Source organism: Seriola aureovittata, chromosome 10 (genome assembly GCF_021018895.1).
Source record: "Seriola aureovittata isolate HTS-2021-v1 ecotype China chromosome 10, ASM2101889v1, whole genome shotgun sequence".
NCBI classification, from domain to species: Eukaryota; Metazoa; Chordata; class Actinopteri; order Carangiformes; family Carangidae; genus Seriola; species Seriola aureovittata.
Genome location: NC_079373.1, coordinates 26,192,884 through 26,212,215, shown reverse-complemented (window position 1 = coordinate 26,212,215; position 19,332 = coordinate 26,192,884). Strand labels below are relative to the sequence as shown.

General features: G+C 42.9%; 1 protein-coding gene across 5 annotated transcripts in view; it reads left to right on the top strand.

The window, feature by feature from the left end:
* Positions 1-418: 418 nt before the first annotated feature.
* ptprz1a (protein tyrosine phosphatase receptor type Z1a) overlaps positions 419-19,332 on the top strand; it is an 85,753-nt gene continuing 66,839 nt past the window's right edge. For 2 of the 5 annotated variants that reach the window (XM_056387061.1, XM_056387060.1), the window contains exon 1: positions 443-813. In XM_056387061.1, coding sequence (XP_056243036.1) covers positions 753-813 — 61 coding nt within the window. In that variant the 5' untranslated portion in view covers positions 443-752. Of the gene's footprint in view, positions 814-19,332 lie in introns of all 5 variants that reach the window. The other 3 variants (XM_056387058.1, XM_056387057.1, XM_056387059.1) reach the window with 3 other exon arrangements.

Here is a 19,332-nt window from a genome sequence, read left to right as displayed (position 1 = left end):
ACTTTGAATACCTTTAATAATTCAGTTTATATAATGCAACATGGTGTTTTTCATTAATTTATTAATAAATTTGGATTTAATCAAGTAATATTCAAACACAGGATTGTGTGGGCTCCAGTTTCCATCATATTATTTTTCACATCTGCTCTTTTTACATTCACCTTTCCTTCTTTTATTTCCTTTTTTTTTTTACTTCCTTCCTGCTTTCATCTTTTTATTCTTCCCTGCTTCCTTTCCATTTTCTCTCTATTTCCCATTTGAAGTTCCTCATTTTTTCTTCCCTTTTCCCTCATAACTTTACATTCAAACTCGGAGTCTCTTCTTGCAGTTCACCCTCCTATAAATGAAATAAATAATAAACAAACAAACAAACAAACACGGAGCTATGAAAAGTTGTTAATTGTGAGGGTGTGTAGTCCTCTCAGTTGTGGTTGTTGTGTGGAGGAAGTGAGGCCGGTGTGGCTGCGGGCTGTGGGCGGTGCACCGCTCCCGTCTGGCGGCTCCTCTTCAGTCTGTCAGTCGGTGTGGAGGAGAGCGGACGGAGAGGAGCGGCGCACCGGGACTCTGGATCTGTAGCCTTTTATACTGCAAGACCACAACCGAGCGAGCGACCGGCAGGAGCGGAGCGGAGCGGAGCGGCATGGAGCTGTGAGGGCAGAGGGTCGACCGGGACCTGCTCCCCCCACCCCCCCCCAAAAAAAAACAATCAGTTTGATTTCTTTATCTACCGCATCTGCGAGCTTTTGCCCAACATGGAGACTACAGGCTGCTGGCTGCGACTGGCTGCACTCTGCACCCTCCTCTGCCAACAAGGTAAGGCGTGCTGTCACTCACGTTGTGTCCCCACATGACGCAGAAACCTTTAAATCTTCCCACATATGTTCAGATTTTTATTAAGACTGCGTGCTTTTCTAACTTTGCGGTGATTGCGCAGCAGCTCCGGCTGAGCTCAAATAGTTTGTTTATTGTGTAGAATTAGAAATTCGGTGCGTAACGCGTCGTGCGTCTTTGGAAACATTTGAGGAAATGGATCCAAAACGCAGATGTAGTGGCTACGGCTGAGATGAGGGTGTAACTCTCTCTCTCTCTGGTGGTTTCTGTCCAGGATCGCGCTGCGGGTCTGTGGGATCGCAGATTAAAACGTTGAGGGTCGCAGGGCGTCACATATCAGCTCCAAACTGGAGCTGTCAAGCATGAAAAGAGAAGGTTGGACACGGTAGTCTGACTGGCTTATTAAGAGTGTCAGAAGCTCCATATCTGGCACAACAACAGCAGTAATCCTATAATGCATCTCAGAGCCTGTACAGTAAATAGACATCTGTTTTATTTCCCATCCTGAAGCAGTTTAATAGAAATTTACAGACACAGAAGAGAGAGAGAAACACACAGAGGTGAAGTTAGTTGGATCTGTCAGTTTCAGTGTTGTTGATTTTATTTCCAATGGGAGGAAAAATCAGCCTGTTTCAGCTTTGAGTCTGTGTCTGTGTCTGGACTGTTCAAACCTGCCTGCTCACAAAAATGAAGGGGTGCAGGTTTAAAGAAAATAACTGAGGCCCAGCTGGGAGTTTTCAGGTTGTGGTTTACCTTCCAGTTATTAAGGAAACACTCATGTGCTTCTGTGTTTTCATCAGGAGCTTGTAAACCTTATTTTTCTGATGTACAGCAGCAGCAGCAGCCTTCTTGTCTTTGGCTTATTTACTGTTTTTACATTGATGATGTTTGTCAGAACTGATCACGTTTTACTGTTAATGTGAAACTATTTGTCGACTAGTCAATCAAATGCAGGAAATGTAATTGTTCCAACCTCTTGTTGGTGAAACAAGGAAATCCTTCTGAAATAGTGATTTTTCTAGGCCAAACAATTAAGACAATAATTAGATGATTAATTGATAAAGTGAATCAAATAATTGTTAATTGCAGCCCTTTAGTGTTTCTTCAGTCACATGTTAGGAATATTTTTGATACATGTGCTGATATGATACCTGAGCTTTGGTACTGAAATGATACTGTAAGAAATATAAACTTAAAATATACACTTAAACCTTATTTTAAAAGAACAAAAGAAACCAGAGCTTTCAGATATTACATTCTGGTTGGATACAGTCGTACAAGGACAAAATACAATGAAACTAAAATCAGAGAATAACTGAATAAAAGTCAGAATCTGAGCAAAGTATTGATCTCAACATTCAGTACTTCAGTCAGAACCAAACAATATTTGTCTTTAGTTTCAGTAACCAGCTCTATGGCTGAACTTGCACTACAATGGCAGGAAAAGCAACAAAGTGCAGTCAAATAAAAGGTCAATAAAAAACAAAGCACAATATTTAATGTGATTACTTCTTCAGCAGTCTAAGTAACTACAATTTGAAACTCAGTAATTAAGCTACAGCTAATCCCAGTAACGATGGCGTTTTGCAGCCTGGAGTTTGATGGATGGTTGATATCACTGTGGTCTTGCTGGGTGTGTGGAGGTGGTTGTTAGCTTCCCCCTAAAGAGTAGAAAATACCTCCATAGTTGTCATTTAGTTTGTTATTTACATGTAGCACTCTTAGCTAGCTTGCTAACATCAGAAATCAGTCGGTAACCTTCATGGTAACAGCGTGGCTAACGTTAATGTAGCTGTTGATGGTCAGTAGATCCCTCCAAACGTTAATGTTTTATGTTCTTACACATTTTGAATACACAACATGTGACAGTTGGGTGGTGACTGCTTTGGAGTTGTTTAAGATAGCTCTACATTTTGCTATTGCTACATAGCTAACGTTAGCATCAACAGCTATTTACTTGCCAATCTTGCTAAGACCTTCAGCCAACATCACGTTTACAATATAACAGGCTATAATACATCCTCTGAGCTACGCTACTTCGTCAGATGATGAGACAGTCCCGCCGGGGCGGGGCTAGCTGGTTAGCATGCTAACCTCTGTAGAACAGAAGAAGTGATACAAATAAAAACAAGACAAGATGGTTAGTTTCCACCACTGGAGACAGCTGTTGATGAGTAAAGGAATTAAGTTTGATTCTGAATTTGCAACAGCTGCTAATGCTAACGTTAGCTATGTAGCAATAGCAAACCTACAAATAGCTCCTATAAAGGCATCTTTGATGGAGGTGGTCTTGATGTAGCTAATTACTTTTGCTTTAAGTGATTGATTAAGTGATTTTTTTTATTTACCACATGTCTAGAGTTACCTGAATCACTCTGAGAAAACAACTCACTAAAAGGTCCATTTAGTAGCTATTCTGGAGCTGTCAGTCATATCACATGTTCTCCTTTAGCAGATGGAGTTTGTCCAGCACTTTACAGACTTCTGGTCAATGTTGGCTCAAAAGTTGAGGGTCAAAGTTCATTCTTGAAGACAGAAAAAGCAGAAAACGACCTGTTCTGTCAGTGATGATTTGATTTGGTCACAAGCTTAGTTTTTCCTTCTCCTTGTTTCTTCCTAATCTGTAAAGTAGAACTTTATCTTTCCTCTACACTGTTTGACCCCAAAGCTATGATGTGATGCTGCACTGAGGGAAATATCCAAACCTAGGAAGACGCTTTTTCAAAAGTTCACTCAATATTATTGTAAGGTAAATTCAATCGACATATTTGGCATCTTTGGATGATCTCTAGCTAAAAATTAAGATACATTTCAGTGGGGTTGTATTTTGGCCACACAATGAGTGTTTGTAATAATGGGCAGGGTTTAGGAGCTTTAAGAAGTCAGTGATTTGTCACCATAAGTCTGAGCAGTGGAAGGGTTTTCCAGCTCTTATCCTCTGGTTTGCCCTCCCTGCCGTACGGTACAGTCGCAGCGTGCCAGAGAGGACACTGATCTGCTTGGCTGAATTTTCTTTTGGGGGGGTGAAACAAAGATTAGGGGGGAGACGCTGGTCGGAGCCAGCTTTAGCTGAAGAGATGTGAAACCTTTTGTGGCCGGGCCAGCGAGCCTGGATCTGTGCTGGACGGTTCGGTACCTGCAGAAAGCCTCCGGGCTCCTTCACGCCTCCTCCCTTTTTCATTTGAGCTGTGTTTTTTTTTTTTTTTTTTTAAATGAAGCTTTGATGAAATGTCGCGACACAAAGGGGGATGCCAGCTCGCTGAGGAGGCAGCGCAGGAATGGTTGATGGTGGAAGAAAAGACACATGAGGAGAAAACTCAGCACCATCTGTCCTCCCAAAAGATATTTGTGAATGGGCAGTGCCAGCCGTGCCCTGCGCTCCGTCTGGGCTCACGGAGTCTCCGGGCCTCTTGTTGTCTAACAGGGAGTCTGCAGACAGATGGCCGTCACAGTCAGGCAGTCTGTCAGTCAAACACATGCAGGGGGCCGCTGTGGAGGTGATGGTCCACCTCCACAGACACTCAGATGCCCGAAATTTTACTACTAGTGTTTATTGTCTGTCATTAACCGAAAGACTCACAGTCTCGCTCTTCCTCCTGTTCTTACTGGTCGTAAAGAAATTCCTCCTCAAGTCGGAGATACATTTGTTCACTACAAGTGCTGCCTCGTGTATCCTACGTCCGTTTGAGTGTTGGCTGCACACGTCCTCAGGAATTCAGGCTACGTGTACGAAAGATACAATATGCACATGAATGCGAAAGAAAAAAGTGGTGGTGTTTCTCATTGTCCATTTGTCGCATTTGTCCTACCCGCCATTGTCCCCACGTGCTTGGTTTAGGGGCCATACATACCATCACTACGTTCCTGTCCATGTCAAACACCACCTTTCCATATTTTACACTTTTATTTTGAAGTGTTGATCCATAAGAAGATATATTTGTGGTTTTAAGAACCAAAAACCATCTCAGTGTAGTTTAACATCTCCTCTCTCAGGCTTCTCTCTGGAGCTCTAGTAACAACAGGTCAGTGAGCCAATCAGAAGAGAGGAGGCTCTGAGCCTCTCTTCTGATTGGCTGATTGTTTTCTGAGTGATCCAATAAAAATACAGCAGATTTCAAGTTAAAACACTCAGAGAAACCAAATCCTGCAAGGTTTGGATGGTGGGTCCAGGTGGGCGGGGCTTGGTGACTGCTTTGTTGTGACATCACAAAGTTCCAGAAGTCCTGACGGCTGGTTTTAAGGCTCAGTTTCTGAATACAGGCTGTGTGCATTTCTCTGTGGACTGAGGCTTTGATACTTTCACAGTATTAATATAGAAGCTAGAGCTGATCTATAATCTATAATCATACTACACATGGACACAGACCTTTACACTGGATGTACCTTTTAAAAATAAGGACAAATTGTGGCTCATGGGAAATCTACAAGTGTAAGTTAACTACCATAGTTATATTTCACGTGTAATTTTTTTATTTACTCTATTTTTTTAGGTTATTATTGACGATGATGATAGGGGTATTTATTTAATTGGTTTATCTACATAAAGGTATGAGTGAACCTCAACTCCTACATCACAGCTCTCATGTTTTTCTTGCCTTAAACAGATGCAGTGTCATTTCAGTATCAAACTAAAGGCTGTGTCACTTGCAGTGATGTAGAAGTGTACTCCAGTACGCTGTGACATCACTGTTGGGTTTGGTTTCAGGTGCCAAACGCTTGAAACCTTTAACCATGGAAGACAGTGAAACTCTGTTTTACAGCCTGCTGCTAAATTACTCTTTAAAAGTGATATTAGTCATTTTATAGATCAATAAAGAACAGAACATTTCCTTATACCTGGAGCATCATGGAGGCAAATCAGTGCTATAATAATTAGCAACTGAATCCCAAATTTTGGCATTTAATCACTGCTGAATACTGAGTGTTGAATACTAAATACAACTGAATTTATTGCCCTGAAAAACATTTTTCTGATTATCATTTAAATTATTATGGCAATTATTTGCTTCCGTAGAGCAAGACAAGTGAACGCATCGCTGGAGTTAAATAAACGAGAGCTGGGAGTGCAATCTTTTTTTTTCAGTCCTGGTGATGATACAATGACTGAATTTCAATTTCTGTGCCAAAGCAGTGTTTTTTCATCATCTTATTTTATAAATATCAAAGTTTTTTTTGTTGTTAAATGTGTAAACACGAGCAGAAAGAAAGAATAAGTCAGAAAGATGGTGATTCAGATTTCAGATCTCGACAGTTTTTGATAGTTGGAACACGTTTAGCTCGAATTTGATCCAGTTCAACTTTATATTGAGGATTAAATACAGTTCACAGCCTCATTTGGATTCAGCTTGTTGTTTGGGGAAAGACACAAACAAGACCGTGACCTCGCACGACCTCCTCTTTCTTCGGTCTTTCCTCTCCTCTACATTCATGTCTTTATTTCCTCCTGTTTCCCACCATCCCTTGTCTCTTTTCTTTCCTGTGCGTTATCCCTCCATCTCCGTCCAAATCAGCTTCAGCTGGGCAGACGTCCCTCGCTGCCCCACTGCTCGTCTGGAGAAGGAAAAAAAATAAATAAAGAAGAAGCAGATTTCCAGTCATGGCAGCGGGGGTATTTGATGACCAGATTAGTGGGTATTAGGCTCAACAGCATTCACTCAGGCATACACAGGGGCCACTGGTTTGAATCCTCCAGAGTCGCCCCTCTTTTTCTCTCCGCTGGCCCTCGGCTGAATGCAGGCCAGGGTTACGTGGGGAAACAACCAGCCGGGTCCTCGGCGGAGGTCAGCTGAGGAGGCCCGTCCATCCTGCGCCGCCTCCTCGGGCCCGGCCCGGTGAATTATGCTGTCAGAGGGGAGATTTGTTTTGTAACAGTAGGAAAGGGGGCAACTACAGAAAGACGGGAGGTGTTAAGGGGGGGGTAGATTGAGGAGAGTGGGGAGGGTGGGGGGTGGTGGGAGGTGGAAGGGTGGGGTGGGGTGCAGAGCAACAGAGAAAAGAAGAGGGTGAGTGGGGGGTGGTTTCAGGGGGAGAGCATTTAAGCGTGACGCATGATGGCACTGCGATTTGTCCCAGTGGCGGTGGCGGTGAGGAGGAGAGGACGCTGTCACACTGTGAAGCTGGAGCAGAAGTGTGGGAGCGCAGTGTGTTAGGAGGACGGGGGGAGGGGGGAGGGTGTCACACACACACACACACACACACACACACACACACACACACACACACACACACACACACATTCTTCCTCCGACACATCGAGGTTGGAGGCCTCACAGAGCGATGGAGCGCAGGTTAAGCAGCACTCCTGCCTTCATTAGTCTTCCTTAACATCCCCAGCCTCGTTACACCCCCCCCCCCCCCCCACCCCCCCCCCCCCCCCCCCCCCCCCCCCCCCCACCACCTCCCCGATCTCCCTGTGTGTCTCCCATCTCTGTTCTCAGGCCTCCGGTCCGCTCACACACTGTAAAAAAATAAAACACTTGTCCAAACAACCAATTTTACCTGATAAATACCTGGATTCTTTCAGACACTGGGGTGTTCGGCAGGATCTGAGTTTCAGTATCAATAAATTATTCCTTTTTTTTTACATAATCTGAGAATATAAACATGCATTTTTCTTTTTTGTTTTTATAACAAAGCCAAAGTTGTCAGTTTTAATATTTTCTAACAAAGCAGCCGTATGAGAACTTCAAAACAGTCTGAAACAAAACTATGATTTAAATCGGGAATTATCTGATTAAAGAGGAAGTCAACAAGATTATAAATCTGACTTGACAGTTTCCAACGTTCTGTGTGAGATATGATCAAGTAAGTTCACATCAGGTTTACATTAAGTGTTTTTCTTCCAGGAAACTCTGCCAATTTTTTATTTATTTTTTTAAATAAACAAAAAACTTTGAATAATTAAGTTGCCTCCTAGTCTTATATGCTGTGTTCATCTTGTCTTGAGACGGAGAGACACTTGTCTTACCTCTTTGAACTCGGCTCTGAGTGAATACTTATAGCAGCTAATTGATATTTACTATTGATATTTTTGAGTTGAGTTTTTGGCGAGTCTCAGTGTGTGTTGATCCATAAGAAGATATATTTGTGGTTCATCTCAGTGTAGTTTTACATCTCCTCTCTCAGGCTTCTCTCTGCAGCTCTAGTAACAACAGGTCGCTGCGCCAATCAGAAGAGAGGAGGCTCTGAGCCTCTCTTCTGATTGGCTGACTATTTTCTGAGTGATCCAATAAAAATATAGAAGATTTCAGGTAAAAACACTCAGAGAAACCAAATCCTGCAAGGTTTGGATGGTGGGTCCAGGTGGGCGGGGCTTGGTGACTGCTTTGTTGTGACATCACAAAGTTCCAGAAGTCCTGACGGCTGGTTTTAAGGCTCAGTTTCTGAATACAGGCTGTGTGCATTTCTCTGTGGACTGAGGCTTTGATACTTTCACAGTATTAATATAGAAGCTAGAGCTGATCTATAATCACACTACACATGGACACACACCTTTACACTGGAGGAGCTTTAAAAAATGGGAGAAAGGGAGGTGATATATTGTTGATTGTTTATCCATAAATTTTCCACTTAATCAAATTTAGAAGAAGCATTTAAGCAAAAAAGGAATTTTAGACCAACATGTTAAGACTGAGATGTTTTTGCAGTGTGTTTCCTCAGTGTCGGGTCTCTCTCTTGTTTCTTACTCCTCGGTCGTCTTTCACATTTTTTCTGTCCGGCTCCTTTTTCCCTTTTTTCCCTCCTCAGCTCTTAATCTCTCATTTTCTCTCGTCCTTTCACGACTTCTGTGCTGCTGCTGCTGCACATCTTCCGTCACCCTGTTGTCCTACATTTCTCCCCCTTTTTAGAGCCTCATGCCTTCATCCTTCTACTGTCCTCACCCCCTCGTCCCCCACCTTAACGTTTTTTAATCCTCCTCCTCCTCATTTGTCTCCCCTCTCGTTTCTGGGGGGGTGAGGGATGAGGGGTGTCGAGGGTGGGTTTCTTTTTTTTTTTTGGATAGACAACCATCTTGTCTCTGCTGGTGTCCGCCTGGCGCTCTGCCCACCGTCGTCACCCACCCCTCCTCTTCCTCCTCCTCCTCCTCCTCCTCCTCGGTGCCCTCCGCCGCCGTGGACGCTGTAATGGATGACGGGGCAGATCCGGGTGGCCCACTGCGCCTCTGAAAGGGGGGCCACTCACACCGGGGCCCATTGCGGCGCGGAACAAGTGCAGCCCCCGTAGAGTAGCTGGTGGAGAGCCATTTGATTTGTCCTCCTCCACTTTCCTCCTTGTTTTCAGCTGCCTGCGAGTGTGTGGTCTCCCTTCGATCCTGGATGTTTCGATGGCCCTCGTCCGAGTGTGAAATCCTAAAAAGTGACGCAGTAAAAAGGCCAGCGATAAAAAGGCCTGCGTGGAGGACGCGTCGGTCAAAGTCCTCCTCTGGCAAAAGGGCCGATTCGCTCCTTTTTTTCCTCCCCATTCACCGGCTGGTGGAGGGGATCTAAGCAGGTGAATGTGGAGGAGCTTTAGGCAGATGTTGGTGCACACAAAAGGATTCAATGGGCCTCAACAAGGCTTTTCAAGTATTTACAGAACATTTACATTTACATTTCAGGCATTAGTCTGATCCTCTTATCCAGATCAGCCTCCTTTGAGTGCAGCAGGAGAATGAGCTTAAATTCCTCGATCACCGACGTTACAAGCTGACAGTAGCAGGGGGTCGAGCCGAACAGCACCGTGTCACGACTCCAGAGACTCTAAAGAGGGAAGAGAAGAAGAAAAAAAGGAGCTATAGCTTTACTACAATGCAAAACACTGAACTTCATGTAGCATTCACTGACTTTCTGGCCACTTTTGATGCATAAAAACACAGACTTCAAGATATTATCACCTGGTAAAGTTTATATGATAATCATGTTGGAGGCTGAATTTGAAGACTGATTGCGACTAAACTGTCCCGTTTCGAAGGCAACTGGCCGAAACCTATCCCAAGATTCATTGCAAGTCGGTACTGAAAGCAAAACAACACCGACAGAGAGCCTGAGGTTTACACTTTGAAATGTGAGTCTTGAGCTTCAGCTCAGTTCAGCAGCTGACGGTACAACTGTTAAAACCAAAGGCCTTACAACCTCAAATTCTAGCGGATAAAAGTCGTCGTGTTGTCGAGGTTGCTAGGCGACAGGAGCCGCGCCAGTGACCGTCCCATTTTCAGTTTGGCCTTCGTGGTGTGCGACGGCACCTTCGCAGACTGTGTTCCTCCACAGGATGAATCGGGACGCAGCTACAGAGCGACACGATCGTCCCATCAGAGTCATGACTGTGTCCGATAGTCCCTCTTTTTTTTTTTTTTCTTTAGCTCTGTGTTCGGTCTCCTCCACCTCCTCCATCTTTAAAAACATCCGGCTCTTTAGCTGCTCTAAATGCTCCACTTTCCTCCGCCTGTGACTGTGTGCGGCGGCTGTCTGCTGCTGGGCGGGTCGTGGTCAGTGGGTTTATCAGAGCTGGAAACACTGAGTCTGACCCAGACGGTAAATGTGCCGTAACAACCAAAACCAGGAGCCTTAAAGACGCTGAAAATGTTCATAAAATAAATTTGAATTTACCTGTCTTTCTCTTTGTAAAGTCATGTGACCAATTGGTGATGAAGTCAGCGTGGCTGAAAGGTGACGGTGACGACTTATGATTCTGGAGCAGTTTCTAACGGCTTGATTTCACCATGTTAAAAAAGAAAAGATGGATTCCTGCAGACTGTGCAGAGGACGGCCGTCGCCACATGTTTTACCCCAGAGGCAGTCGCTCCTCCTCGGGTCCGAGGTACATCTGTCCTCCCCCTGGTGGGACTGGTTGTGTACCTGCGTCCTCCACAGACTGAGGCCTCGGGTCGTGTTGACTCACCTGAGCTGAGCTCGTCTGCAGGGAGAGGTGTGTGTGAGAGCTGTGAAAGGTTAATCCTGCTCAGCCTGTGAGGTACCACACAATTACAGCTCTTACATGTAATTGGAAGCAGATATGTGATTTTTTTTTTTTTTTTTTTTTTTCACACAGTCACTGGATGCAGCTGAAATTGATTTGGGATGAAACCACAGCTGATAAGTGCCAGATGTGCAGTTAGACCCCCCAGATGTTTCCTATTGTAAAAAGCCATTCTGCTGTTCAGATAATTGGGCAATTAAAGGAACAATCTGCAGTTACTGTTGTTAGGATGAGCCGTTAATTGTGCCCCCAAAATACGAACGTGTTGGATTAATTATCACGTTCTTGCACGTTGTGAAGAGGCAGAAATGAAAGTTTGTTTCAGGGCGTTTTTGCTGTTCGCAAGGGAAAAGAAGGTCACTGAAATCTAGAGGGTTCGTTCTCTGGGGAGCAGGAACGTGATCAGGAAATGTCAGTGAAATGTAGCAGGTTGGAAAGTGAGTTAATGGACAGTTAATGAGTGAAAGGCTCATTAACTGTTGGGACATCAGTGATGTAAAACTGAGAAAAAGCAGAAAATAATCACACAAAAACTTAAATAATGACTCGATTATTCTTTTTCTTTTTCTCAGATAACGATTATTCTCACTATATGTTTCTCCGCTGATTATTTTCTTCATTAATCGATTAAAAGTTTGTTCAGAAAACGTCAGAAAATAGTGAAAAATGGCCGTTAATCTTTCTTTCAGCTCAAATTTGTGTCTTTAAAATGTCGAAAATTCACATGTAACAAAGAAAAACATCAAATCGTCACGTTTGAGCAGCTGGAACCAGCAGAGGTTTGATATGTTTGCTTTAAAAAAAAAAAAAAAAAGACTGTGGATTGACTGATCAATCAAACAGCCACCGAACATTATTACATGTTATTGGTCGTTAGCTTTAGTGTTTAAATTTAAAGCTGTGCAGCCTCGGTAATTCCCTCTGTTCACGCGGCAGACGGAGGCTTCTCTTCATGTTAGCGTCTGGTTGACTGGTACAGTCGCCCGGGGTGGTACTGGGGATGGTGGGAGGCAGCTGGTGGTGCTGGTGGTGCTGGTGAACAGCAGGAGGTCGGCACTAACCAGCTCTCACCAAACTGCAGCATCTGGGTCGAGGGGAGCTGATTTAGACGAGATATAAAGTATGAAAGCAGTTCGCCTCAATAATATCAAATATATCAAAATATATATATTTTTATAAGCTGCCGTTGTCATAAATTACGAATAAATTTAAACTAAAATCAAATGTAAACAAGAAAAACTAATAATTGTTTTAGTCATATAAGAAATATCAGAAGATTTCGTGTCTCTCTTAATGAAGTAAAGATTTAACTGTAGTTTTTATTTTAGCCAAAATAAGGATTAGAGATTTGTAATTTTTATTTTATGTTCAATGCCTCCACCGATGAGATATTAATAATCTTATAAAGAGAGAAAATTTGGATAAAAATAGATAAAAACTTGTTTTATAGTCAGATAACGACGATGAGGAAACGTCAGCCATCGTCAGTTTACATCACAGGGAGAATCCAGCACAAGTGTGTCAAGGTTAACGAAGGACAAAGTGTAAAAATCCATAATTTCCTCTGTGTGCCGCCCCCCCCCCACACACCCCCGCCCCCCCGCTGCTAATTTCAATTAGGTCATCCCTCAAAATAGTCATGCATCCCCAAGGCGGCGTCACAAAAATGTCTGCCTGTTAATGAGCCGGCGATTGTGCTGATGATGTTCGCCTGGTCACACTGAGGCGGCGGCGGCGGCAGGTGACGAGGCCGTTAGTGTTTGTCGTCAGAGCTGCAGCGAGGACAGAGGTCTCACTCCGCAGACTTTAGGAGACACTTTAAATGGACCAGATGGTTGTTTGGCCCAACGTTCACTTGGACTCAAGGATGAACTGATTACACTTTGGTGACTAAAGGTCAAAGGTCAAGGTCAGTGTGACCTCACAAAACACTTTTAGCCATTGCTCAAGACTTCACACAGCAATTACGACAAAATCTCACACAAATGGTTCATATTTTCTCTGACTCTTAATAAGCAGGGATGTGACCTGGAACTAGTCCGAGTGGCGGAGGGATACGACCACGAGGAGGTGGTTCTTGTCTTGTGTTTATCCTGCGTTCAGTTTATAAAGCCACAGTGAACACGGACGGTGGAGGCACAGATCACAAATCTGTCGAGGACTTCCTGCTCCGCTGCCGATGTGTGAAAGTCCACGTGTTCACAGCGAAGACGACACGCACGGAGAGCAAGGCCTGCTGGGAAGGCGAGAGCGGTGGCGCTCAGCCGGGAACCGTGAACAGACCACACTCAGCCTGAAGAACCAGCGTCCCGTTATTCTAACAGTAACCGGAGGCGTGAACCCAGACTGAGGTCTCAGTGTGTCTGTAGTGAAGTGGATCAGTCACAGATGTCTGATGTCGTCTTAGTTTGAGTGGTTGGATTTAAAGGCGTCGCTCACTCGCTCCCGCTTTAAATCGTTTAAATCTTCCGGTGACGAGACGTAAACATCAGATCTGTGTGCGACGTGATGATGAGGAGACTGAAACAAACAGAAATGTCAGACTTCCATCATGTTTTCCACATAGTTTTCATCAGCCAACTCCTAATATTCACATGCGTTTACATTTTCTCTTGAATTCTGAGTAAAATTTCCGCTGCATTTGGATGGAAACCAGTTTCACAGCATTTTGTAATTTTTGAATGTCATTATATTTTCCTTGGAACGTGTTTTTGAAGAAGAAGCTCATGAAGATCTGTGGGCTGCAACACCTTTTAATACATGCGACTGACAGATGGTTCATGATCTTATTCTTATTAAAGTTTCTCAAATGTGATAATTTGGTGCTTTTTCTTTGTCATGTCTGATTCTAAAATATATTTTTGTATTTTTGGACAGTTTAGTGACTACAGCAAGAAATCTGCATTATATAAGAAATTATAAAGCACACCATTCATTATTTAATGTGTGGGGCGTGGCTGAGGGCCGTTACTGCTTCGTTGTGACATCACAAAGTTCCAGAAGTCCTGACGGCTGGTTTTAAGGCTCAGTTTCTGAATACAGGCTGTGTGCATTTCTCTGTGGACTGAGGCTTTGATCCTTTCACAGTATTAATATAGAAGCTAGAGCTGATCTATAATCACACTACACATGGACACAGACCTTTACACTGGAGGAGACCTTTAAGTTTTCACATTTTTATGATTTAATAGACTTTCAAGGGAGGAAATCACTCAGAAGGGTTTCCCGTCTATTTTTCTATTTGTTTTTCTTTTTTCTTTTTTGCTTTTAATCTATAAAGTTAAATCTTCAATAACCATAAACATTGTGCACAAGTTATTTATATTGCAGTAAAAATAGGCCTGAGTTTAAAATGGGAGCTTGGACTGGCCAGTATCTGTGGATTTGTTCTGTGTTTACTGCCTGTTTTCCCCAGTTGGCAGCTTGTAAATACTACATGACTTGAATGCAGCATTATAATCCTCAAATACATTCAGTTAGTCATCTTTAGACTACGTCTCGTCACAGACGTCATGAACAACAACATCCTCATCTTTACCTTGAGCTGAATGCAACTGTAAAAAGTTTATAATGTAAATAAGAGGGCTTTACATCCACACACACACACACACACACACACACACACACACACACACACACTTCCTCTCTCATTGTGTTTCCTGTGGGATACAGCGTTGGCACTCTTCTTCGTCCATTCAGCTCCAGTGTTTGATTAAGTTGTTTTTCTGTGAGAGGAGCTTTTCTCCGGGCCTCTGACAAACTGTTTCGTCACCGTGTGTACGATTAGATTAGAAACACGTCTGCTGGAACCGAGGCGGCTTCTGCTTGGAACAGATGCTTTATAGATGAGGGAATCTGGGTGAGGAGGGAAAACTCGCTGCTCCCGGAGAAAAAACTGCAGCGCACCTTCTCTGTCTTCAGATTCTGGACGAGACTGAAAGTCTACAGCCGCGCTAAAGTCAGGGGATCACCAACGTCGGTCGGGTTCTTCCTCTGAGGACCATGAATGTATGTACTGAATTTCATGGCAGTCCATCCAACAGTTTCCAGGGGTGGACGGAACAAAGTACATTTACTTGAGTATCTGTACTTTACTTTATTTTTACTCCACTACACTTAAAAGACAAATATTGTACGTTTGACTCCACTACATTTCTATGAAGTACTCTTACTTTGAAGCAGCTTTTAGTCTGTGGAATGAATTTTATTTTATTTTGAAGATGTGATAGACCATAAATTTAACGATGTTTGAAGGTTCAGAAATAAAGAGAGATTCATTTAGTTTTAAATGTTTGCTGTGTTGACGACGACCAAAAAAGATATAGAGAGAAATATGAAAACAACAACGGCTCCTTTTGTTGATTCAATTGTGTTTTTATGGCCATTTTTATAGGGTTTGTATTTTTCAAATAAAGTACTGCAGTACTTCAACTCATTGACATTTCACTCAAAACTACAAATGTCAACCTCAAGGAAACATCAAAGTCTTTAGGGTTTATCCTCTGGGGACAATGAATGCCTGTGTGTGTGTATATATATATATATATATATATATATATGGGTCATGTATCCATCCATCAGTTATTACTCAGTCAGATTCTTACTTGAGTACTTGATTTAAAAAAAATACTTAAGTATTTAAAAGTACTTTTTTTATGTGAACTCATTGTTGTATCTGAAACAATCTACTGACTGACTGACTGACTGACTGACTGTAGAACCTGTAGAATAAACAGCCTGTAGCATATGATACAAAGACTGTAGACATGGATATAAAAACACAAAAGAACGGGTATTTTTGTTTTCATATTTGTTATTTTTCAGTCTGGTCGTGGTAAACATTTCAGACTAAATGAATCTTTCTTTCATCACTTGTTCTCTGCTTGTTGATCCCCCTGACTGTCATTTTAGGGAGTGTCTGATTCATAAGAGCTAAACCTCACCAGTCTCTAACGTACACACCGCTGCTTTATTCTCTCTGATTGATGCCAACATAAACCACATGTTACATACGTATAGAGCTCCCCAATGTTTTCCTTTAATATAAATTGCTGCTGTGCCAAGACACAATAAATCATTATTTATGTTCTGCTCTGCAGCAGTTCGAGCAAGCCGAGGCCGGCACAGCCGAGAGCAGAGCGTTTAAATAAATACAACCTCTCTCAGATTGTTGTGTCGGAGCTGTCCCTTACTCGGTTTCCCTTTTTAAATCTTCCTCTTCCTGTAAACAAGTCACTAAGAGTGGGAGCTCTTTGTTTAAAAATCCCTGTCGCTCTCTTGAGTGTTTGGAGCCGCTGGCTGCCGAGGTGACGGCCGGGCAGCCGAACAGAGAGAGAGGCGGTGTGAAGGTTCGGATTGATGCAGCAGCAGCAGCAGCAGCAGCAGCAGCAGAGGCTGGCACACAGTGAACAGTGGGCAGGTAACCAGCACACATTTACAAGTTGAATAGGTGTTGATGTGACGGCCTGCGTCAGCGCTGAGAGCTGCTGTTAAATACAACAAAGGCAGTGGAAGCTGAGACAACATCTGTAGTGAAATCAGGAACCTGAAGGTTCGTCTGAAGAGTCTCCAAAGCTGTTTTCATTTCTTCAGTGTTCTCAAAAGAAATGCAAACGGTTCTGTCATCTGGCCTGACGAACGTCTTTCAGCAAGTGAGTTATTTCTTTGGGGGGATTTTCTCCCTGTGCTGATGGTCCAGACTTTAACATCTGGCTTGATAGATTGTTGTGAAACAGACGTTCATGTTCCCCAGAGGATGAATCCTACTGACCTTTTCTCTCCCCATCATCAGACCAAAAAACACTCAGACAACTGAATAAACATAGCTTAAAATATTATAGTTATATATGAAGTGATTATAGACGTATAGATATAGAAGCAAAATAAGTCGAGTAATATGCACATGTAAAAATAGCAAACAAAACATAAATAAATAAATAATGTACAAGGTAATATACTTATACTTACATGCACACATATATATTCTCAAAGCTGGACTCTTATTGTGAAAAGTACCTGGAGGAAGCTGTTGTGAGAGTGTTAGGAGTGTATTATGGGCTGTGTTGAGCTGCTGCAGCATCCAGGAGGTCGGAGAAGAAGTCTGTTGGATTGTTTGTGAAGATGTTTGTAAAAAATAAATCAATCAATAAGCGGGAAACACTGACTGACTATGATCTCGTTTGTTACTCAGTAGAAATACAGATATGGACGAATTGGAAAATGACTATTATCAGCTTGTAGAGACTCTAAACTTATAGTAGATAGTTGCTCCATTATATATTTAGTAATATTTAGTTTCTTTAGTAATTTACGAAATCTGTCAAATACTGATATTAATTCAAGTTGCGATGAAGTTATTTGTGAAATAGTTTAAAATTTGTTCAGTAGTTTAGTGTCTGTTTTTGTGGGCTGGACAGTGAATGTGTTTATCTACAGATCATCTGTCTCCATATGTCGACTTACAGAAACAACGGCTCTTAAATCAACATGAGTTTAACTGCTCTGTGTTGACTGAGGATGATGGGACAGATGCCATGCTTGCTGCTGATTGGTTGGAGCAGGAAACAAAACAAAAACAGAAAAAAAAAACAACAAAAAAAACCTGCTTATTGTTCAGCTGGAGCCGAAGAGAAAGAGACGGAGCAGACTGTAAACTAACATGGAGGCCGGCTCAGAGTTTGGCTGCAGCCCAGTGATGGAAACTGTAGACGGTCAGATCCATTATTCATCAGCTCTCCCCCTGGGACAGATCATTTGTTTCTGACCACAGATACAGGTCACACATGAGTGCACGCACACACACACACACACACACACACACACACACACACACACACACACACACACACACGTATGATGCTGTCTGAGAGCTGTTCGGTCTTATCACAGTGTGGTGTTGGATGATGTTGACCAGAGACGTTACACTGCACTTTAAAGTTAACACAAACACACACACACACACACACACACACACACACACATGTACTGACAACAGGAGGCCAAGTCCGATCTGTCAGGTTCACCTGAAGCATTCACATTACATGATGTTATGTGTATTTTCCCATCATGGCAGGCTGGTAGTAATGTTTCTGCTTTTGCTCTTTTGTCCTCAGGGGGCCACCGTACCCAGGCCCCGTCAGTACGGACACAAATACACTAATTAACCGATTTGAATAAATTATAATAAACTGAAAAACAACAACACGAAATCCAAAACAGGGATTCTGAATTTTAATTAACAAAATTAAATAAACAGAAATAGAAATGAGGCTTTATAATACAGAAAAAAACAAACATACCTTACAGAGGAATGTGAAAGCAGTAGTAGTTTATGGTTATTACTGTAACCATGACAACAAAGATCTTCCAATATGTTAAGGAAGTACTTATTTTAAACCCACACCACTTTTCCTAACCCTAACAAAGTAGCTGTTGTGTCTAAAACTAACTGAAGCTGTGACGGTTTATTATTGTAACCATGGCGACGAAGGCCCGTACGGCGCTGTATGCACACTAAGCTAGCTGTGTCCCAATCCAGGGGCCGCAGACTGCGAAGGGCGAACCGAAATGTGACGGTCTGGCTCAGGGAGGAGTTTCACTGGGCGTCACCAGCTGTTTCCGCCGTTACGCTGCGAAGCGTGGCTCCTGTTGCCTAGCAACCTCGACAACAGTTTATCTTTTTTTTGTGAGAACTTGAGGTTTTCAGGCCCTCGGTTTTTTAACGTCGTACAGAGGGTGGGAACAAATAACCAAGAGAGATATTTTCCATATTCTACCAAGCAGCAGCTGTGGTCGACCGCACGATGTCTCAGATTAGATCCTGTTGTTGTATTGAACAGGTTTTTCTACTGTACTGAAGTTTTGTCAGAGATTCTCCTCGTCTCTTTGACTCTGTCCGAACCAACTCTGCATCTTAAATATCCTCATGTTCTTCTTAAATACAGATAAATACGCCATTTGTTTGTTTCTGTTGTAAATCAACTTCGTCCATTTGTACTGAAAACCTCTCACTCATGAGGAAACTTCAACTTTTGTTAAACAGAAAAACAGATTTTGACAATCAATACTATTTGAGGTGATATTCATGCGGCACTCAGTCGTATTCTTCCTGCAGTCTTGTTGTCCGGCCTTCATTCCTGGCGTGCATGTTTCATGTGAAATCATCCTCTCGGCAGCTCCGCGTCTTTCATGTTTCAGCCTCCTTTTAGGGCTGATGGGCTCGGACCCGTAGATAATCCATAGCTTTTGTTCTTTGCCATTTATAGTTAAAAGGGAAAGATGAGAGCGGCTGATCGATGAGGAAAACATCAACCCAGAGGCCTCGGCTCGGCTGATGAGTTTAGTTTTCCACTGCCGGTTCTCCCCGGTGTTAACGCTCCCAGCTGCAGTTTGGGAGGCAGTTTTAGGCAGATTGGACTTTTCATTTGTCTAATGCCTGCGGCGCTGTGACAAGGTGCTTTGATTTCCTGTTGGTGGTCTTGTACTGGACTTCTGGCTTTTTATGGAAGATCTGCTGTGTATAAATCTAGCAGGAGGATGAATCACCAT